The following is a 23,355-nucleotide window of genomic DNA, read 5'->3' on the forward strand; positions in this document are numbered from 1 at the left end:
AATGCTGGGTACCTGGCAACCCTACGAACACTCAGCGCCCGCCCCGCCCCCCGACGAGCCACCCCTTGGCCCTCAATACCCCCAGCCCCCCGACCCCAGCCTTACCTGGTTCCCTAAGACTGCCAGCACAGGAAAGACCTAGGGGAAGCAATGCTTCCCCTGGGTCTTAGTGCTCAACCGCTCCCCAGTTCCTATCCCTGAACTCACTCTTAAAGGGGACATGCTGTTTTAATGCTGTTTTATTTTATTTTGGCTTAATAAGACCTTGGAGTCCTTTTGTTGTTGTTGTTGTTTGTTGTTCAACAACTTTGGTTTCCCCCCCTATTTTCCCTTCAACAGAATTTTTTCCTGGTGTTTTTTTTGGGGGGGGGGAGGAGAGGTGTTTGGTATTTTTGTTTCAACCATCTGGCAACCCTAGGGGTAAGTGCCAGAGACCCCTCTTCCATAGCTCTCCAGGGTGATCTGTGCTGCTGGAGATGTGGGATCAGAGTCACAGGGGCCCCAGAGTCATAGTGTGCCTAAGGTCCCAAAATCCTTTAGGCCCCGGCTTCTACACAGCTGCCGTCTTCCACAAGAGACACACACACCTGAATCAGGAGCCATTCAGAGAAACTCTAGAAATCAGCCAGGAATCTACCACTCCAGACAAAGTGAAGGACAGAGGAGACTGACAACCCCCTGCCTGCTAACCCACCTCACACATACGAGCAAGAAAACCTGCAACTAATCCAAATAGCTGGGCTTGGAAATCACACCCTACATGAGGCAAGCAGGTGAAACACCTCTCAGGTCTTTATAAAAATAAAACAGCCCCTGCCTCCCAACCCCAGCTGTTGCCGTTCCTCAGCATCCACATTTTATTTGTCAAGAACGGAACATCGTGCTCTTGTGACCTTTCCTGCTGGTGAGTGATCCATCCGTGGGTGTGTGATGCAGCTTCCGCTGTGTTAATTTGGCTTTGGAGCTCTTACTCAGGCTGCATAGTTCACACAGCTGCCAAATTCAGTTTACTTTATGACGTACTCTGTGTAAGCTGAGAAATGGCACTGCTTTTGGAGTAGATCCTGCAGGGCAAACTGAGAACACGCTGCGACCAGCCGCACCGAACAACAAATGATCAAACAGATCTACACGAATGCAGGGCACTTTGCTCAAATCTGTGAACGTGTTTATGTGACGACTGGTGATGAAAACCACTCAATACAAAATCAGCCCGTAATTCCTAGTAAATGAGTACACTCTGGGGTGTGACTCAATCAGATCATTTCTGCACTAAGACATGTCCCAGCTCCCAAAAGAATACACTCTGCAACAGACAGCATGATCCCTGAAACGCACCATCAGCTAGGATGCATTCTCAGAACGCTAGCAAAACCAGTGGGGTTCCGACAATTGACTCCAGCTGACGATTTGACCTAGGGATGTAAATGGTTAACCAGCTTACCGGCTGGGGATGGAGCAGTGCCCAGCCCACCAGGGAGCCTGTCGCAGGCACGGGGCACTCCAGCCCAGTTGGAGCAGCCCCACCCAGGATGGGCCTGGCCTGTCATGCTGGGGGCAGGAGCATTCTAGCCCAGCCAGAGCCCCCATGATGGGGGAAAGGAGGCTGCTCCAGCCAGCACTCCCCCCATTAACTGGTTAAACATAATGTTTAACTAGTTAACTAATTAAACACGATTTTACATTCCAAATCTGCCCCAATGTGTTTAAAAGTATGTCGATGGGACGTATGTATCAGTAGGATACTTAATAAGTCTCCTTCCTGTGACAGCACAGACGCTGAATAAGCTGATTCACTAGCTACAGTCAGCAAAGAATGTCCTATTTAATCTATTCTCCTTCAAAAACTTAACGTAAATTTGGCCTCTACCTAGCTGAAGAAAGATCATATTCTCATCTATGGTACTAAGTATCAGAGGGGTTGCCGTGTTAGTCTGAATCTGTATTAACAACAAGGAGTCCCGTGGTACCTTATAGACCAGTGGTCCCCAACCTTTTGGGGCTGCTGGGCACCTGGGGGCGGGGCTACTCACGTGCTGGGTACCCGGTGACGGGGCCATGCACATGCCTGGGGGTGGGGCCACCCATACGGCACGTGCCCGGTGCTGGCGCCACCCATGCACCGCACTCCCGGGGACAGCACCGCTCCTGTGCCGCGCGCCCAGGGGCCGGCACTGCCCATATGCTGTACGTTCAGGGCCAGCACAGCCCTTGAGTCGCGCACCCGGGGGCGGAATCACCCAAACGCTGTGCACCCGGGGGTGGGGCTGCCCATGTGCTGCAAGGCTGGGGCCTACGCTGTCCATACACCGTGCACCCAGGGGGCCGGCACCACCCATGCACCGTGCGCCATGGGGCGGGGGCGGCCCCGTTCACTTGGCGGGCGCGCAGAAATGGCCCGGCGGGCGCCATGGCGCCCGCGGGCACCGCATTGGGGACCACTGTTATAGATTAACAGATTTATTGAAGCATAAGCGTTCGTGGGCAAAGACCCACTTCGTCAGATGGAACTAAGCAGGCTCTTACTCAGAGATATAATGAGCTGCCACTTTGCTCCCAAAACAAAAACATACTCTCTGATTATAGATAGCCTTCTCATAAAAACATTGGTGTCTCTAGGGTACCTATGTTCACCTCTTTTTTACCACAGGTTCCAAAACTGCTTCAGCTGAAATAAGGACAAAATTCCCACTGACTTATCTAGGGAAGGAGCCAAGCCTCTTACGGGCATGTGTTTGTTAATACCTACATAACACAGCTTCTTCTGGATCTTACCACGGAACATGTTTAATGTAGCACTAGTGGTTTACTGTATTAAGTACATTAAACTATAATTTCTCTAATAGCAGTTTGCCTTGTATTTATAGACCATGGAAGTTTATGGTTCAAGAAAACAGAAGGCAGAGATCCTGCCATTATAGGGTTACTTACTTACCTTCCAAGTAATTCTGAAAAAATCTAGACGCAGATTGAGTCCAGTCATTCAAAATTATTTTAGAATTTATTCTAGATAAAGGCAGTTACGGGTACATTGAACATAGGACAGGGATACAGGCACTCAGCCTTCAAAAACATACATAAGAACGGCCATACTGGATCAGACCAATGGTCCATCTAACTCAGTATCCTGTCTTCTGACAGTGGCCAATGCTTGGTGTTTTCAGAAGGAATGAACAGTACAGGTCAACAGTGAGTGATCCATGCCCTGCCATCCACTTCATCCAGAACATATAGTTGTAACCCATATAGTCACTGTTGGATCTATCCTCCATGATACTGACTTCTTCCAGGAGTCATTCTGCCTCAGGTTTCCCTATCTGTAAAATGGAGCTAATACTTCCCCTACAGAGACAATGGAGAATTATTAACTAGTTATTATGTGCAATACAACCTGAAGATATAAAAAACACCAATTATTGTTTTTAACAGATTCCACAGGGAGAGGCAACCTAGTTTTTCTTTGTGTCTGTTGTGTGTAGTTTTAAACTCCTGAAACATGCAGCATTCATCTAGAGGATAGACACTTCATCAGCAATAGGGATGTGTCTTCATAGAATGCTGTTTCTTTACTATAAGTAGGCTACCATGTTTGTGATACACAAGGAGTTAAGAAATAACTTTCTGAGATTACTGAAAAATAAGGAGAAAGGGCTGTTCACTTAAAAAAATATTTTCTTGCTTTGCATTTAACTCTTCAAAACTGGAAAGAGAGAAAATCCAAAGCCAACCTACATAAGGAAACCAAATTTAAAATGATCTCAGACATTTTTCAAAAGCTTATCTTGGTATCAGACTGTCATGGGCCAGCATTTGAAAGCAAATATCAATAGAACAATAATTTACTATTAGCTATAAAAAATACCACTGTATTCCCTGCACATCTTAAAAAACACATAATCCCTGTTGAGCAATTTGAAGATTTTTGATAGTTCTGAAGATGAAAAAGGCACGCCTTTATTAACAGGCTCTTCAGAATGCATTCAGCAGGAGACATGCAGAAAGGAGAGGTTCCGAAAAGAAATGGCTCAATTCACTTTCTATATAAACAGTAAATTAACTATGATCAGAATTGTAATTAATTCTGGAGTTTTTGTGCTTTCCAGTTTACGCTTTTGTATTGCTTATTGCACTGGAATAAGAGTTCTTTTCAAAGCGTTCAATTCAAGGTCATGCCAGCAACGTGTATACAGCCCTTAATTTAAAATGAACAAATATATAATAGCTTAGGCTCTAAATACTTGGGTTCTCTATCCTGTGTTCTCCCAAGGCAAACAGCACCAGCCAAGATGTATCTGCTCTCTGTCCTTAGGTTCCATCTACTTCCTAATGCCCTCTTCTGTTGGCAGGAGACTTTCACAAATCTACCAATCTAAAGATAGCCACCAATGCCATTCTATAGCAGCTTGGCAAGGGCTTTGTACAGGCTGAACCTGCATAAACCAGAGTTCTCTAGTTCGGCAACATCCGTGGTCTGGAAGGACCATGGATGTTCCAGGACCAGAGTCCCGGTGCCCTGCAGGGGGTAGAGAGACTGGGAGCCCAGTGTGTGTAGAGGAAGGAGGGAGAGAGGGGGAGGGGGACTGGGAAGCTGGGTTTGCAGCTCAGCTGGGCTGGGAAGGGGCAAGAGCCAGCATGTGGCTCAACTGGGCTGGGGACAGGGGCAGGAAACTTGGTGGGAGGGGCGGGGAAGGGCAGGGCATGTAGCTGGAACCAAGGGGGCCAGAAATGACCTCCCCTGGTCTGGAAAAATCCCTTATCCAAGACCAGTCAAGTCCCAAGGGTGCCGAACCAGAGAGGTCCAATCTCTATTTGGGTCAATTCAAATTTGTTAACCTATTTTCATTAGCTCTTGCTTATCTACTCTCTTCTCCCTTCCCCTTTTATTTTGGCAGATTGACTGATTTTTCCTCGGGAATGTTTGACCGAGTTTATTTAATAAATGTTCTATGTGGTTACACCATTCTAAACACAGCCAAGAATGATACAGTATAGACAGATTTTTGCCACTCAACTTAGAATAGGGCCTTACTTCATAAGTAGTCACTACAAAAACTATAAAAATTTCAAGCAAAGGTTCTACTTAATGTGAGTAAAACTGGTGAAACTGAGCCTCACATAAACAAAATACATGGTTAGGATTATGAATGGAAGATAACTTCAAACTATTACCTTATGGCTATGCCAATAACTATTTTTGTTAGGTCCACTTTTTCATTGATTATGTAGAATTGCTATAAATTAAACAGCTTCAGCCTTGCAGCATGACTTAAATATCGGACTTTAGACCATCTCAGTGTATTTGGATTGTGTAAACTGCACCCTAACGTGATAAATGGGGTTCAGACTAGTGATGTGAAAGGTTAACTGGTTGACTAGTAAGCATCCTTAATGGGTGATGCTTACTGGTTCTGCTTCACTGGTTGGGGTTGGAGCAGCTTAGGGATGTTAAATTTCAATTAATCATCTAATCGAGTAGTTGATGGAGCCCCCGGCACTTGTAGATTTGAAATGGGGAGACGTGGGTTCCCTCTGCCTCTCTCCCTCTGAAATGGACAGGAACTGCCCGCGGCTCTTGTAGGTTTCAAAGGGAGAGAGGCAGTGGGAACCCGCAAAGCAGTCCCCGCTGGCACAGGTTCCCCTCTGTCCTCTTCCTTTGAAATGTACACGAATCACAGGCGGCTCTTGTACATTCAAAAGGGAGAGGAGTGGCAGGGGGACCAGCGCAAGTGGGACTGATTCAATCGTTTCCCCGCTGCCCTTTGCCCCTCCCCACAGATACGGTGTTGGGCAGAAACGGTGTTGGACTCTGGTTTTCAGACGGCCTCCCCCTCAGCACTGGCTCATGCTCCCCCCCCTTGCTGCCTCTCTCTGACAGAGGCAGCAAAGCGGGGGGAGTGTGGGAAACGACTAGTCAAGTTCCTACTTGACTACTCTATACGCATTTCTTATCGGGTAGTTGGCTAGTCGCTTACATCCCTCGAGCAGCTCCCCGTGGGCAGGAGGCTACTCTAGCCCTAGGGGGCCTTCCACCGATAAGGGCACCTCTGGGCATACAGAGCAGCTCTTGTCCATGGCGGCTCAGGCGCGTCACAGGCTGGGGCTCCTCCAGGTGTGCAGAGCTGCTCCTGTCTGTGGTGGACCGGGGAATAGGCACAGGCAGGCGCTGCTCTAGCAGGGTTGGGGTAGCCCCTGCCTGCAGCAGAGGGCTGTTCCAGCCTGACCACGGGAGGGGAGATTCGTCCCCCCCCGAAAGGTTAACCAGTAAAACTTCACGTTAAACTCCCCATCGGTATTAGGGCTATCACAATATATGAAATGTAACTTCCATAAAAAGAGCGTGTCTTAGCTTTGAAGCTTCCAACACATGTTTCTGTCGAACACTCACAGGAAGCATAGAAGATAAAGCACTGGGACCATTTTGCACACAGAGAAATGTCAGGACTTTGGAAACTGCATGTTCAATTTTGATGAAAGGTGCACAGGTGCTTAAAGGCCCAGGAATGAGTAATTCATGTGTCCTGTCAGCACAGCTGATACACTGTACCCAGATGGGTGCCTGATGAAATCTTGGTAGGTGATAAAAGCCACAAATAGCCCTGCGGCCTGTATTCTAGGGATCTAATTCACACACGTGGACACCACTGCAGAGCAAATGGCTGGGTGTGTGGATGGGGTGACACACAGATGCAGTGCCTGAGGAGCAGACCAGAGCAGGAGCTGTGACTCAGAGTCTCCTACTCTTCCCTTGCTCTAAGTAGGAAGTTGCTTCATCCCTGCCTGTGGAGCAGCTTTCTCCCCCTATGTATCTAAACAGCTGTTCCCGCATGCAACTGTGGGTGTGGAGTGACCAGGGCTCCTTCCCTGACCAATTATTCATAGCAGTGAATATGAGGAAAACAGCTCTCCTCACCACAGCTGGAGTTGCAATCTAAGTAGGTCCAAGCAGGGGAGGACTGGGGGCCTTATTTCCTGTGCGGCCAAGGGTAGTGATAATCGGGCCTGTATGGATTCTACAGAACCACACAGACCCCGAGAGGCAGATTCAGATCTCTTACTCACCGTGAGTAATCCCTTATTCCTGGAGTAGTCAGCTGGAAGTCAGGGATGCTATTTGTGAAATGCAGAGCGCTACACAAGGCAAATAAGAGTATGAGAATTTGGGTTCACACCAGTAACTTATTCCAGCTTTTTGATGAAATAAGTCGGGTGAAACGAGAGCTACTCAGAGAGACAGCAAGCGAACAGAGAAAGGACGAGGAGAACTCCATGACCCACTTTCCGCAGGTTGCACATATTTACATTCAGCACAGCATTGCTCACTCTGTCTGGAACCCCGGGGGCTCTGGTAGCATGAGGTGCTCAGAGTGTTTCCTCCAGGTCTCAAAACCAGAGCCTCTCAGAGTGGGTCTGGTACATGATTAGTGCCGTATAACAACAACAACAGCGCAGAGCCTCAGAAGAGGTCATTGGCCATTCCCTAGGCACAGCATAAAAACTCTAAAAGCTAGAGAAAACTAGATAGTCGGGGGGCTTCCCAATCAACCCCTCGCAAGCCTTAGGGTAGAGAGGGGACAGGGCTGGAGGCAAGCGGAATTTGGAAAGGACGGTGGCGATGGGGACAGGGGATTCCAAACAGCACTGCTGCCCCAAGATAGGCTGCTGTACTTTAGGGTCTCAGACTTGTCTACGTTACATCAGGTACAAGAGAGCAGTTTAGGTTCAAGAGAGCCCAAAAGTAGCTTAGATCCCCCCCAGTGGGCCATGAGAGACACAGCACAGAATCTCACCCCATAAGTCTATTTTACTTTTCTCTTCTATTCAGGCCCTTTGCTATGATATCTGAGCTCTTACTCTAGCCTATGCTACCCCTGCTAGACACTAAACACTCGAGCTATGTCTGCACTTAAATCCCTACAGCACAGACACTTGCTATGCTGACAGGAGGGGTTCTCCTTTCTCTGTAGCTAATCTACATCCCCGAGAGGTGGTAGCTAGGTCAAGGGAAAAATTCTGTGGGTGACTTTGTGTGGTCAAAACCAGGGGCTATATCTAAAAATTGTCAGGTGTCCAGTTTTTTAACAGATCACCCAGTCAAAAAAGTACCCAAGCGGCTTCAGTTGGCACTACTGACCAAGCCATTAAAAGTCCAGGCCATGGTGCAGCAGAGCTAAGGCAGGTTTCCTGCCTGCCGTGGCTCCACACAGCTTCCGGAAGCAGCAGCATGTCCTTCCTCCAGATCCTATGTGTAAGGGCAGCCAAGGGGCTCTGGATGTTGCCACTGCCCCAAGTGATGGCTCTGCAGCTCCCATTGGCCGCGAACTGCAGCCAATGGGAGCTGTAAGGCGGCACTTGTAGATGGGGCAGCGCACAGAGCCACCTGGCAGCACCTCCATATAGGAATTGGAGGGGGGGGGGCATGCTGCTGCTTCCGGGTCACCTGGAGCCTGCACTCCTGTGCTCCCTCCTCCCCATGCCTCTGCCCTAGCCCTAATCCCCTACCACACTCCAAACCCTTTGGTCCTAGCCTGGAGCACCCTCATACTCATGCCCACCCAGAGTCCTCACCGCTTTTCACATTTTCTGCAAGCAACGGCGTGGGGGGAGGAGGGGACAAGGCCTCTGAGAAGGGTCAGGGCAAGAGTGTTTGATTTTGTGAGAGTAGAAAGTTGGCAGCCCTAGTTAGCTCAGTTTAACTATGTTGCTCCAGGGTGGGGGCTTTGGGGTTAATTTTTCCCCACTGAGCACTATAGCTGGATTGGTCTAATTTTTAGTGGGCATGGCCTCAGAGTATGTCTATACTGTTAACTGACTAAGGCTAGCCACTCAGGTTCAAGCCTACAGGGAAGCCTGGGGTTGAACTGAATTGAAAATTGTGTTATCAGTGTGTCTGCTTTTAGCTAACCTGAGATAGGAATAAGGATGTTAGCAAATACCTGGTGTTATAGTTACCGGTAAGCCTCACTCTTAACAAGTTAAGGGTGATGCTTGCCAGGTAATAGTTAACTGGTACTCCGGAGCAGCCCAGCCAGGCATTCCGTGCGGGACTGCCGGCTGCCAGCCCACGTGGGGAGGCTAGGAGCTGCAGTGGCATGCCCCACGACGGGGCCAGGAGCTGTGGTGGTAGACCCCTTTAATCAGTTAAACGATCAACCGTGTTAGCAATGTGTTTAATCAATGAAACTGAGGGTCACATCCCTAGTTAGGAATGCTTGGTTTTGGGGTTTTTTGTCGTGTAGACATACCATCAGAAGTGGGTGGGCAGAGTTAATGACAATGAGGAACAGAAATAGCCATTTGCAAGGAAAATCAGACGCTGCAACAACCACTCCGTCAAAAGGCACACGGTGGCCATATTCTTCTGCCCTGCATGAGATAATGCTGTGCAATGACTGAGGCAAGGGTTCTATTAAAACCTGTGAGATCATAAAATTCACTATGATATCATAATCAGTGTTCCCTGACTGGGCGGGGCTGATTAATCACTCCCAGCACAGCTTCACAGGTGATTAATCAGCCCGGCCCAATCAGAGGCCCAGGGCCATGCTCCGAGCTGACTGACTGGGCGGGGCGGATTAATCACCTGTGAAGCTGTCCTGATGCACAGTTTAGAGGGAACACATAATACATATACACAAAGAAGCTCAATTAAGGTTGTATGAGCCACGTTTATGATGACATTTCTTGACTCCTGCATACTTGATCTTGCAACCTTAACACTCCTTTAACGTAGTATGTATAACTGTATACAGTAGAACAGGGCTACTCAACACGTGGCTCATAGCCTGTCTGTTTGCGGCCCACGGTGCGGTTTAGGTTTACACCGGGCTCAACACACGGCCCGCGGGTGGGAGGCAAAACAAAAAAGGAGTCAATGTAATGGTCTTCTGTTGCTATGCATTTTAGTAGTTAAATTCCTGGACTGTCATTGCTCATTAAAAGTGTTGTCATATAGGTGGAAATTGGGCAAATATTGTATTTTATTAATAGCAGAACTGACTTAAATGGGGCCTGCGTGTTGTCTTAATCTCTATATTCATGCCTGTCAGTGTGAAAGAAGCTATTTGGATATATTTGCATGTCTATGCAACCACACTTAAGCTGTGGCTCTCGGCATGTGCTGTGAGTATCATTGTGGCCCCCAGGGCTTCCAAAGTTGGGTAGCCCTGCAGTAGAACTTCAGTAATGAACACCTTGGAAGTCGAGGTTGTTCTGAACTCTGAAATGTTCAGAACTCTGAACAAAATATTTTTTTTTTCAAATGTTTACAACTTAACACTGATTTAATACAGGCTTGAAACTTTACTATGCAGAAGAAAATGCTGCTTTTAACTATCTTGATTTAAATGAAATAAGCACTGAAACAGTTTCCTCATTTTGCCAAACCTTTTTTTTAACTTTCCCTTTTTTTGCCGTTTATGTTTCACACAGTACTATACAGTACTGTACAGAACTTGCTTTTTTCTCCCCGCCCTGCTGCCTGTTTGCATACTTCCGGATGCAAATGAGATGTGTGGTTGACTGGTCATTTGTAATTCTGGTATTCATATCTCTGAGGTTCTACCTTATTTAAGACAGACTTACCTACAGATGAAGTTATTAAAAATGTCGTATTATTAAAAAAAACGTAACTTCACTGAAGCTTTAGAGGTATATTGTTTTACAGCAAGATTCTTTATAGAGAAGATTTATATCCGGGACGGGGGACATTTTTGAGTCGGGGGCCGCTGACCCACTTAAAATCAGTTGGGGGCTGCACACAAGTGAGAAGCAAACCCCCCCTCCAAAAAACAAACAAAAAAACCCACACTTCACTCACAGAGGTGGCCTCCAACTGAGAAAGAAAAAGACATTCTCAACATTTCCTTCACACACCAAAGCCTTGTGGGGCCCAGGCTAGTAAGTTTTATGTGCTCCAGCCCCATGGGGAATGGGAGGGGAATGGGGGGGGGGCGGGCTGGTGCACCAGCACAGGCTCCCCAATGCTGAGGCAGAGCTCTGAGCCACAGGGGCCAGATCCAAGCAGCTGGGGGCTGCATCCAGCCCCCGGGGTCTTAGGTTCCCCACCCCTGATTTATATGGAGTCTCTCAGAGTTTTGTAGATGCTTTGTGGTTACAGTGCATCATAAGCATAACTTAAATCAGGGATAGTACTTCTAAACCATTCCACAGCTCAGTTATTATCTTTTAATGACCATGATACTGTGATTCTATTCTTTTCCTCCTCCATACCTAGTATATTAATTAATATTTTATACTCCCTAAATTGTGAATGCAATTTACCATAACAGTGCAGAAAATAGCAAATACACATTGTACTTTGCCAATAGAAAATCCTTTACAGCTGTTTATTGCTCATTTGCAAAACATAAGAGCAATGGAATTCCATTACTTAGAGGAACTGGCTCTTCCATGATATCCTTGGCAACTAAAGCTGCACTTATCTTTTTTGAACAATAGACTTTCAAACTTTCCTCCTCTTACAAACAAAAAAGAGAGACAATAAGGGCACTTTTTAAACTTTTAAATGGCCTAATCTGACTCTCTATAAATTCCTTTTTGTTTCATGAAATCTAATACAGTTAACCCCCTCTCCTCCCCTCTCCAAAAAGTCACTCACTGCAACTTATGAAAAATATTTCAAGCAACCACCTCTTTAACAGGGAGGATATTTTAGTGAGGTCAGGACTTCAGGAAAACTAGAGGAAATTCAGACTGCAGTCAGAATAATAGTAGGAGTCCAGAATAACATTTAAAAAATTACTTAGGCAAGCTTATAACCATCTGCACCAAAATTCTGTAACAGAAACTTTTGTCCTCGATCTGTTCAAAGCATTCTGCTACCCCTATTGAAATGTCTTAGAAACCAAGCTAAATAAAGTTACGGTTTATACAATAGATATTTCACATATGGTTTTAACTAAATAACTTAGAAGTCTCCACCAGCTTTAAAAAGAAATAACTGCAGCATACCAAATAGATGCTAGTTCTTCAGAAAGCCAGGACATGAACATACCAGCCATAATCTGGTTTCTATATTTAGATAAGAGCTCTACGTGAAGCCAGGAAGGTCAGCATTGACTCTCGTCAAACATATTTTAGCAGATATCTCTTCTAGACAACATTTACCAAGCTACATCTCTCCCAGTTCCATACCACAGATTATGCCTTACAGAACACATAAGATGGAACTTGGCCTATTAAAAGAGACTGGGCAGCGTGTTCACATACCTCAATAATCCTGTCGTGAATCTGCAGCCCTCCTTCTTTGGCAGCAGGCCCACTGTCAATTATTTTCGATATAAAAATTCCTTCACTAGATGAGCCATCTTGATTGTCCTTTAGGGATAAAAAGAAAACGAATATAACATTGTACCTTATACCAGCTCTAATTTGTCTAAAGCTGAAATTATAAATGACACTGCACACAAGCTATAAAATGCTCAGAGCCAACCTACAGGAATTAATTTCTATGGGCTAGATCAGTGGTCTCCAACCTTTTTAAGCACGAGATCACTTTTGGAATAGAAGTGCAATCCAAGATCTACCTCAAACCCCAATACCCTGGCCCTGCCTCCTTTGTGTCCCTTTTCTGACACCTCGCCCCTGCTCACTCCATCCTCCCTCCCTCCCTCCCCCATCCTCCCTCACTTTCACCAGTCTGAGGCAGAGGGTTGGGGTGCAGGCTGTGGTCTTGGAATAAGGGATTTGGAGTGTGAGAGGGGCTCTAAGCTGAGCTTGGGGCAGGCAGTTGGGACGTAGGAGGGGGTTCTAGGTCCAAGCTCTGGGAGGGTGTTTGGATGCAGGAGTGCTCAAGGCTAGGGCAGGGGCTTGGGGTACAAGAGGGGGTTCATGACTGGGGTAGGGTTTCAGGATGTGGGCTCCAACTGGGCCCTGCTTAACTCCGGCTGCTCTTGGGTGGTGGTGCAGTGGGGTTAAGGCAGGCTCACCCCTGCTCTGGCCCTGCACCACTCCCAAAAGCAGCCCTGTTGTTCCCCCTCTCTGCTCTGTGGAGATAGGATACAGGGTGGGAGGGGGGGACCTTGACATCAGTACTCCTCTTCTCCCTTCCCTCCCCTGCCCTGCACAGCACAGCACAGCACAGCAAGCAGGAGGCTCCTGGGGATGGAGGGAGGCAGCTCCAAGGCAAACACCAGGTGATGTGCAGCAGTTGGGGGAGAGCCGCTGCAGTGCATGCACTTGATAGCCTCTTGGCCAAACCAGTCAGGGTCACCTGTCAGAGGCGCCAAGATCTACCAGTAGGTCCCAATCTACTGGTTGCTGACCCTGGGGCTAGATGCTTAAGTGCTGAGTGTCTACAGCTATCATTTAAAAATGAAACCACAGACAGGCTTCTATATGTTCTCTCACTTCACACTGATAGTTACCTAAAGCCAGTTCCTGAGAGGTGCTAACCTTCTATTCATTTCTGCAACTATATAATGCAAGAGAACAAATGGATCTTTTTCTCTATCCAATCAGAAACAGCAATGGCCAACGAAACAAAACTAACAAGCTATTATTTTTGTCCCAGTGGGCCTGCACAATGAGCTCCCATATGTTCTAAAAGCAGCAGAAGTGTCGTTAAAATGTGTTAATTTTGAGGGAGAGAGGAAAAACTTCAATAAGAATCTGCCAAGAAAGTCCGCATTTCAGTCACATTCTTGAGGCAAAGAAGCTGTTCTAGCAAAGTTCAGTCGTTTCCTTTCCGAGCTAGCAGGCCAAGTTAAAGTCCAACACCTGACCTAATTCAGGTCACATGATGTTGACTCCAGCTGGTCAACATCAAGAGGAAAAACTGCTAGTAAATGTTCCTGTAAGAAGTTTAGGCCTGCACACTTGCACAGGCAAAACTGCCACGGAAACCAAGGAGTTCAGAACGAAGCAGACTGGGTTGTGTGAATTATATCCTTTCAACAATACAGTGGGCTGTTTAGTGTCCGAAGGAAGGGACAGTAAATTTCTGAAGCCTCACCAGCAAATGCAATTTGAAACAAGTTGTTAAAGGGCCCAATCCTGTCAACTTTGAACTCATTGGACTACTTATTGACAGAGGTGTGGTCTGCAGGAATGGGTTTTATGTGTTTCAGTGTGGATTATGCGATCCAGATGTGATGACACATCTATATCTCTTAAGTGTAGCTGGCTGCAATCATGGATGAAGAACAGTGATAAGGGGGAAAAGGAATGTGTAATCAGCGAAGACACTCCGTATCAGTGTGAATATAAGGCATGCATACTCTGAAACCATCTCCTATGGAGCTAAATATGCAGTCAACAGATTTTCTTTTTCCAAACACTGATCTACATGCTCTCCCTAACAGGAAAAGGCAAACACATTTTAACATACCACACATGGGCGGCCACCAATAATATTAAATCCAAGAGAACCAGAGTCACGATGCAGGACAAGAGTCAGTGCCTTAGTCTCTTCACCCTAGGAAAAACAGGTAAAAGCATTCAAAACATGCACATGTAGGCAGATGTTAAGATGAGTCATGCTTCCATCTAAATATTTAGTTTGCTCATGAATTCCAAGGGAAGCTGTTTATGGCCTGATTTGCAAGAGTGGTCAAGACCCACCATTCCCCTTGCTCTCACATTCTATCTATTGCTTTGCGCTCAGCAGGAATTGCTGAGTGCTTAGCTCTTCTAAAAATCCAGAATTTAACATTTATGTGTTCTTTTCTTTTGTAAGCTAGAACAAAGAGAACCCTTTGCTGTACCCAGAGCCGGCCCAAGCTACTGGCTAACCAGGCTACCACCTGGGGCACCCCATTGTAGCAGGCGCCGCGCGGGGCTGCCAGGCTGGGCGGGGGCGGCGCTGTGCATGCACAGCGCACCCAGGGGCGGGGCTACGCATGCACCACACGCCCGGGGATGGGGCCACGCATGCGCTGGGCGCCCGGGGTGAGGGTTGCTGCGCACCCAGGGGCGGGGCCGCGCATGCGTCACACTCCCGGGGACGGTGCTGCGCTCCCGGGGCCCAGTGCGCACGAATGGCTCGGGCCGGCCCTGGCTGTACCATGTGGCCCAGGTCCACAGCCACAGCCTAAGGAAATAAAAAAATGTTCCTACGCTGTGTACAGGCTGGACCTCCCTGGTCTGGTACCCTCAGGCCCTGTGTGATGCTGGAGGAGTGATTTTACCACACCAGTGGCGTCAATTCTGGTCCCCTTGCCACTGGCCTCTACCTGCTCTGGCCAGGCTGCCTGCTGCCAGCTCCACTGTGCCCCGAGCTCTTGGGCCCACCAGGTACCCTGCAGCCTCATTACCGGGTTTCCAGCTCCACCGCCAGCAGCCCCGCCAGGTGGCCCCACCGGACAGCTCTACTGCCGGGCTCCCAGCCCTGTTGAACTCCCACCCAGCAGCTCTCCCCCAGGACTCTCTGATCCTGGAACATCTGTGGTCCTAACAGACTATGGAAGTTGCCGGATAATAAAGTCCCAGTTTAGAGAGGAACAACCTGTAGTAATTACAGCTACCTGATGTGATCATATTTGGTGTATCAAGGTCATTTATAATATGAAACCTGCCCTCTCTGATTGTTATGATTGATTCCTGGGATGGCATATTTATATTGCCTCTCTTTGTCTTGCTGTTTACATTACACTATCTTAAACAGTGAAGGAACTGAAGCAACACCACACATCAGGGTGGACTGATTTAAATCATTAATTTAAATCAAGTTATCAAAAAAGCTGAGACTGAGGGTATGTCTACACTGCATGCTTATTTCAAAATAAGCTATTCCACAATATTTATTCTGAAATAGTTTATTTCGAAATAGCACGTCTACACTGCAGGGAAGCCTCAAAATTAGTCCGAGGCAGGCTTCCCTAATGTGGATGTGCTCCCTCGTCTTAGAGCCCCAGAAGGCTGATGTGTGGTGTTGCTTCAGTTCACTCACTGTTTAAGATAGTGTAATGTAACCAGCCATGGTGAGGGGCTTTCTGTACTGTATAGTCGGGTGATAGATTCTAAACCTAGTTAACTAATTAAACAAACCGTAAGTATTAGCTAAGCTAAACTTTTTTCCCTAGCAACATCCAACACAGCCAACAGCTTGGGAATTTGTCAAATCACACTTATACTAAAAGGCAAAGAGAATCCTGAAGAATGATGCATTGCAAAGTGAATTATTTAAGTTACTAACCAGTTGATCCACTCAGCCATATCCACGTTCTCATCCACATAATTTTCTCCCAATAAGCAGTTTTCCTTATGATGCTTCATTCTTGCAACTAGGCCCTGTATCGTCTTCTTGCACTGCTTACACTTGACATATTTTCCTTTTTTTACCCAGGGAACAAATTTCTTCAAAATATTCCCGGATAGAGTCTCTCTTACACCCAGAAGCCATGATAGTTTTTCGTGGCAAAAGTGTAGCGGGAGAGGGGTATAGGAAGCTGTGGGTGTGCAGAATAATGTTTTCCCCTTTTTCTTTCCAGTCCACTCCACTGTTCCTTTCTATGGTGCCTTTTCCTTTTCCTATATACTGTCTCTGTCTTTAAGACCATGTCTTAACTAACTCCACTGCTGTGCTTGGCCAAGGTCCACCATCACATAAGCACAGAACAAAAACAACCCTACCCAGCCTCTGTCTCTTCACATGTGACTTTTTAGTCTGCTGAGAAACAGCAACTGAAAGCACAGAACTTTCAAGAAGCAAGAGCTGGTAGTTAGGCTGGACAGACTAGAGCCATTAATTCATTTTTATGAGACTGTAAGTGTAGCGGCGTAGCATGTTTATAACTTATAAATAAAACACTAAATTTCTCATTTAAAATGATTTTTTAAAAATAAAAAAAATCCAATTTTAAATAAAATATCCAATTTAAATTAAAAAAATCTGATTTTTAATTAAAAATAGATTTTTATTCATCCTGGCAGATATGAAGTGTTATGAGACAGCAATTCTCTTATAAATTTTAGCAGGCAGAACTGAGAAAACACCAGACTCCTGTTCAAAGTGACTATTACAGAAAGCAATTCCACTGAGATTCTAATTAATTTGGATGCTCTCTAGCAAAGCTTAACAGTGATAATAATAGCAAACCTCCTTCGCTGAGAATTCCCCAACTCCCAAAATAGAGAACCCTACACTAGCAGGTCTCTGGTTAGACCAGCGGGAAGGGAGATCCATTTCATGCAAGATGCGCAATACAGAAGAGGTGAAGGAGATACTCCACATGAACATGATCTGCTGTCTTGTCCTGTGACCCAAGCTTGCTCCCAACATAAGAATGTCATTGGCTTATATAATAACATCCTTTCTGTAGAAACGCTGAAGTATCATCACCCCTCTTAGTTGGGTTAAATTACACAGAAGGCAAAATTAAATTCCTACACTGTTAATGAGGATCTATTTCAGTCTCAGTCAAGTAGCAGTTAATAATAGCACCTTAAGTCTGGGGGAGGAATCCCCATTTTTGTATCTTATGGGTTTCAGAAATGAGACTGTACAGATATTCGGAGTGATAAGGTGTGTATCTAAATATAGATAAGATACAGATAAATCTGATTATAAGTTGAACTTTGCTATCTGCAAATTTCTAAATTTCTAACTAAAAAGGTGGAAAAAGTTATGAACACTTAAGTTATCTGACACGTCTGGTTTTCATAAACAAATTAATGACATAAATTACAACAGTTCCTTGGTAACTCAATGCACATATTTTTAAGTTTGCTCATTCTTTTCGCATATCAACTTGAAGTACTAAATCAAATATTAGAAATGTCTAAATGTCAAAGCAATCCAATATCTCTGAATCACTCATGGAAAAAAGTGATGGGGCCAAATTTTCTGCTGTTGAAAATTGGCAACGTTCCAATAACTCAGTAGTGTTTGACAGAGGGACTCTCGGTGTGTTCCTCCAGCTGCTCAAAAGCATCTCCTTAGTGGAGCTGCATCAATATATACCAGCTGAGAATTCGGCCTAGAATGTTCCTCAGTTGCTTTCCTGCAGATCTCACATAAGTAGATTGAGATCTGACCCCAAGAGGTATGGAGCATTCAGAGCTTCCATTGATTTCAAGTGAACTTGCACATACTTAGCACCCATCAGAAATCAGACTTGCAGGGAGGAAGGAAGTACTAGGTGTTTTCCTAGACATTTTCAAACCCAGACATTAAATAATATTTCAAGGAGAAAACTTCCAGTCCTGTGAGACCACTTTTAAGGTCTGGTAGGTTCAACAATTGAAACTAATATGCCATTATCACAAAAGCAGTTTTTCTCTCCTTTCTATGACACTCCTTTATGAAGGCAAATTGACAAGGTCACTCAAGAAACCATGACTCCACTGCTCTCTGAATGGTTGCTGGGATTAAAACGGAGTTAAGTATTTCCATTACAACTCTTGATTTGGGGGTGGATTTTATACTTTTAATACCTAGGAATAGGTGTTCACTATTGTTGGTCCTTCTCCCATCCCCTCATTTCCACAGTTTGAGTTAAGCATATAGGAGGGTTTTGGAGCAGGCTAAACATAGTTAAAAATAAAAGATTATTTTCCAACTTTTTCATGAAAAATAGCCTTGGTTGTTTTTTTAAGATCCCCAAGCAACTCTATTCTGAATCCTTCCTGCACCATCAGACATCACGTACAAGGTTTGCCATCCCAGTTGTCACTCGAAGCTGTAATTTGTATGTTGTCAGTGCTGTGCCCCACAAAATTTTCCCCTCAGTAGTATTTGACAGAGGGACTCTTCCAGGATCCCCCTTTGGTGTTTTCCTCCAGCTGCCCAATAACACGCCTTCCTTCCATGCCACTTGATCTGGCTTCATTCTTAAAATATGTTTCAAATATTTCTGTCTTCTTTTGTGTATAACTTTGGAAATAAGGGGTTGTTGAACTCTTTGCATATGGCAATGCAAAGTGATTATTCCACCATATGTGCTAAAATATCCAGGCACAAGCCACCTTGCAATTTGTTCCTCTTATATTTTGTTACTTTTGTGGATTCATATCTCAATGTTCGGGGAAGGGGGCTTGAAACTTCTTTGTATGCACATTAATGAAGCTAAAAAAGGGAACGATTCTAGTAGGGCTTGGTGACTTTCTCTTCTTCCCTAAAATGTCTTACATTCCAGTGAACCAAACATTATACAGTGAAATAACTGGCGATGTAATGGCCAGCATCCTAGCCCTGCCCATATCATCTGGTTCTGCAGCACACCCTGATGGCTCCTGGCATGCTATATTCCCACAGCTAAGTAAAGCTCTTAAATATAATTTTGGAAATTACTGTATCCACCCAGTTATTTTGGAGCTAATAGACTATCTCCTGCATTTTATTCTCTACACTAGACATTTCCTCATTTCTTTAGTGATGCAGTAGCTAAGAAAATATTTCTTACCCACCAGAGAAACTCTCTATGAAGAATACAGGCTAATGGAACTATGCTAAATTGTATAGTCAGGGATGTATTTTAAGAAAAATAACCTGCTTTTACAATAGAATCTCAGAGTTAAAAACATCTCAGGAATGGAGATTGTTTGTATTTCTGGAATGTTTATACGTCTGAACAAAAAGTTATGGCTGTTCTTTCCAAAGTTTAAAACTGTCTAAACTAGGAATGTATGCGACTGGTCGACTATCCAATAAGCATAAGCTTATTGGATAGTCAACTAAGTCGACTCAGCTTAAAAGCTGGTTCCTCCCAGCACCGTCTCTGCGGGGGGCAGGGAAGCCAGAGGGATAGCGGGGACTGGGCACGAGTAAGAAATCAGCTGATTCCCAGCTCGCATCCAGTCTCAAATGCTGTGCCTCTGCTTTTTAAATGTATTAAGAACCTATTGGTTCTTAATACATTTAAAAGGCAGAGCTGCAACGGGGTTAGCTTTTGGGGCCGGGTGATAACCCCACTTCAGCTCCCCCACTTATTGACTAATCGATGGAAATTCAATCAACTAGTTGATTAGTTGATTAAACTAAATTTAACATCCTTAGTCTAAACAGTGACTTAATACAGCTTTGAAACATTAGTGTGCAGAAGAAAAATGCGTCTTCTCCTTTATTTTTAGTAGTTTATATTCAGTGCGATGCTGTATTTGCTTGCTTGTTTGTTTGTTTCTGCTGCTGCCTGTTTGTGTACTTTTGGTTCCAAACGTGAGGTGTGGCTGACTGGTCAATTTGTAATGCTGGCGTCAATTTGTAATGCTACCTCTGAACTTCAATTGCAGTTTGGAGCACTTTGCCTTTTATTTGGAAAAAAAAAAAAAAAAAGTCCAGAAGATACTGTTTTCATAAAGACCCCATTACAGGTACTGTGGACCAGGACCTTGACTGGTGCGAACTGACCATTTCATTGATTTGGCTGGCCCTATGCTGGTTTAGCTCAATTGAAGATCTGCTCCATATCTATTTTACCTACCTCTGGAGTCCCTCTCACTGCAGCGTCAATGCAGGTTTAAATACAGTAAAATAAAAGGACATAGGACTTAAAATAAGGAAGCTCTGCTCTGGCCTTTCTGGATATTGGCTACTTGTACATTTTTCAAATGTAATCCTCAGTGTTTCGGTTAGGGAGTGGCTTTTACGCAGGGCTCTGAAGGTCAGACTGCAGCACAGCTTCCGGTTTGGGAGGAGGGGTCCACGGCCTAGGACCCAGCCTCCAAAATATCTTGTTAATTCATCCTTGCTCATTTCTTCCCAATGACTTCAACATAAACCATGTGCATACATGCCAGGGCAGAACAGAACCAACTTTATCAATAGGTTTGAATAATGGTATGTTTCAGTGAGGATCAAGCACAGTTTAAATAGCCTGAGGTTTTGCTTTTAGATTTATTCAGACTTTGATGTATTCAGACTGACTTTCTTAACCAAATGAAATATTCATTTTGGATGAAACACATCATCAGCTCCCCTTCAAACACACATGAAAGCCCTCCCTCACCTCAAACCTCACTGCCTTCCTTCCAAATACAAGGCACACGTCTTTGACCTTGTTTTCGGTAATAAACACACACAGCGCAGACAAAAAATATATAAATACCTGTTATAAAAAACAACCCTCACACTTTCTCCTCAAGGATAAGAAAGGAGAGGGGGGAGGGAGAATGCATGCGTCACATAACTTAATGCACTTCTAAAGGATGCTCAAAAAACTACATAGATAAGATGGTACAGGAAGCTGAATAAAATAGAATAAAATACCTAATTAACTGGGCTTTGTGCAGAGATCACTGCTGGGATTACGTATGTAAGAAGGGGAATGGAATTTCACTTTCCTCAGTGGATGGACTGTCCACATCCATATTTCTTCCTATGCAGGTTTTCGATCTACTAGATCTATACAACTGCAGCTTCAATGGTTTGGTTTACAGTGCACAGTCTCCTCCTCCACCCATATGATATTCTCTTCAGACTCCTTCCACAGCATACAGATAATTCTCTACACAATTGTCTGGTTTTGATGCCGTTAGTGCAATTCCATCATAATAGACAATTGGGATAGGAGGCGTTGAGGACATGGTCAAACTATCATTTATTTTCCCTTTTGATACATGCTTCCAACAGAATCGTGAGGAGATATCTCTTCTACTGGAAGAAGACATCTGTTATTTGTTTTATTCCAAAGTGGTTCCACAGTTCTATCAATGAACATTCAGTCTGGAAATCTAGGTGTTCTTATTTTTTCCTAACATACGCAGTGAACTCAGGCCAGGGTGCACAATGTACAAAACCACATTAGGGACCTTTCCATTTGAGCAAATATGTACTTCCACTTCGACCAAGCAACTACAATTCACAGAAAATAATTGAGGTATAAATAATAATCATAATATTGGTAATGAAAATGCACAGCTATTTTTGAACCTGGACAAAAATGGAGAAGTCAGTTATTCTATACTGTCATACTCCTAATGCAGGTGTTCTGGGATCAGAAAGTGCCAGAATCAAATATGTGTTCCTCACTAGGTGTTTATAGCCTTCATCCTGTGCTGCACATATTTTGTTGGCAACACTATATGAATAAATAATCCAGGACTAAAAAATCTGGAAGCAAGCCACACATCCCAAATTGGAGCAACATCTCTAGCTGTAGGTGACCTTGTCCACATGGTCTCTTTCAAAAATCTCTAGCACACAAACATGCATGTTTCCTGATTGTACTTGTCTTGGAGCTGGCGGACCGAAATTGTTAACTTTGGAAAGTTGCCCAAAATGCTGTGAAAGACATGTAATTGACTGACCGCTAGACCACAAGTTTGTGGTGACACAACACCTTTTGGCTTTCTGCACATTACGCAATGCTTCAAAGAACTGCATAACAGCCTTTTTGTAGCAGGGCTGAAAATGAACCCAGTCATGTTGGTCAGACATTTACAGACATCTGATAAAAGTATTACTGGAAATTACATACTGTAGCGATTATCATCTATTTGTAATAGCACCTTTCATAAAACTGCATCCCACAGCACTTTACAGAGCATATTGAGAGAAATTAAGATGTCCAGATAAGGGAGCAAAGGTGTGATATTTGGATCAGATTTAAGATGAAGCTGATGAGGTAGAAAGATACAAAAAGGCAATTCCAGATGGTGAGAGCTGTAGAGAAGGATTTCACATCAACTCCAGTGTGAGAGTAAGGACCAGATGAGTGGAGGGAGCAGGGTAGGGTGCAGAATGAGAGAAACTGGGTGGGAAGGTGAAAAAAATCTGAGTTAAGAGGTATAATTTTGTAATCCAAATAGTGCTTTAAAAAAAAAGACAATTTTGATCTGAATTAGACCCTAAAACTAAATTATGGAGTCTGTGATTTCTTTTATTAGTTTCATTTAGTTATTAGCCAGCACTGTCTTCGGATAGCATCTCCATCTCTTAAAAAAAGCATTTCCTTCATTGAGATGGTGTTGCTTTTATTCATCTGAAAAATACAGGGTTTTTTTCTTCCCATTAATTTCTAATTTGCTAGAAGATTATAAACAGTTTTGTTTTGTTTATGTTGCTGTTTGAACATCAGCATCATCAAAAAATCATCTGTGGATGTGGCAAATTGGGAAAACCCCAAGCTGCGTCCTCAGTGTTTCATCGGGAAGTTAATTGGTTTTCTGGTGCTCCCCTCACGTGGAAGACTTGTTCTGATTAATAGTTCAGGGTCACTAAAACTCTGTGCTGTGTAGCTCTGCTTCCTGAAGAATCTGCTTCTGGTCATCTTGATTTTATAAAAAGCCCATTCCAGATAGCTGAAAGTCAAGATACATTTACATTTGGGAAATCCTGCTTTTGAAAACCCTTATTAATATAGATGGTTCAAGAAAAGGGGACACTCCAAGTAGATGATCCATATTTGGACAGACAGTAGAAACTCCCCAAGTCCACACGATTTGATTTCACATCAGAGA

General features: G+C 44.6%; 1 protein-coding gene across 3 annotated transcripts in view; it reads right to left on the reverse strand.

The window, feature by feature from the left end:
- PDZRN3 (PDZ domain containing ring finger 3) overlaps window positions 1–23,355 on the reverse strand; it is a 238,987-nt gene that overhangs the window by 213,085 nt on the left and 2,547 nt on the right. For 2 of the 3 annotated variants that reach the window (XM_075938653.1, XM_075938651.1), the window contains exons 2-3: window positions 14,348–14,434; window positions 12,229–12,336 (exon numbers count right to left, since the gene is read on the reverse strand). The exons of the other annotated variant lie outside the window; for it this stretch is intronic. In XM_075938653.1, coding sequence (XP_075794768.1) covers window positions 12,229–12,336; window positions 14,348–14,434 — 195 coding nt within the window. The remainder of the gene's footprint in view (window positions 1–12,228; window positions 12,337–14,347; window positions 14,435–23,355) is intronic. 3 annotated transcript variants of the gene reach the window in all.

This window comes from Pelodiscus sinensis, chromosome 11 (assembly GCF_049634645.1).
Source record: "Pelodiscus sinensis isolate JC-2024 chromosome 11, ASM4963464v1, whole genome shotgun sequence".
Classification (NCBI taxonomy): Eukaryota; Metazoa; Chordata; order Testudines; family Trionychidae; genus Pelodiscus; species Pelodiscus sinensis.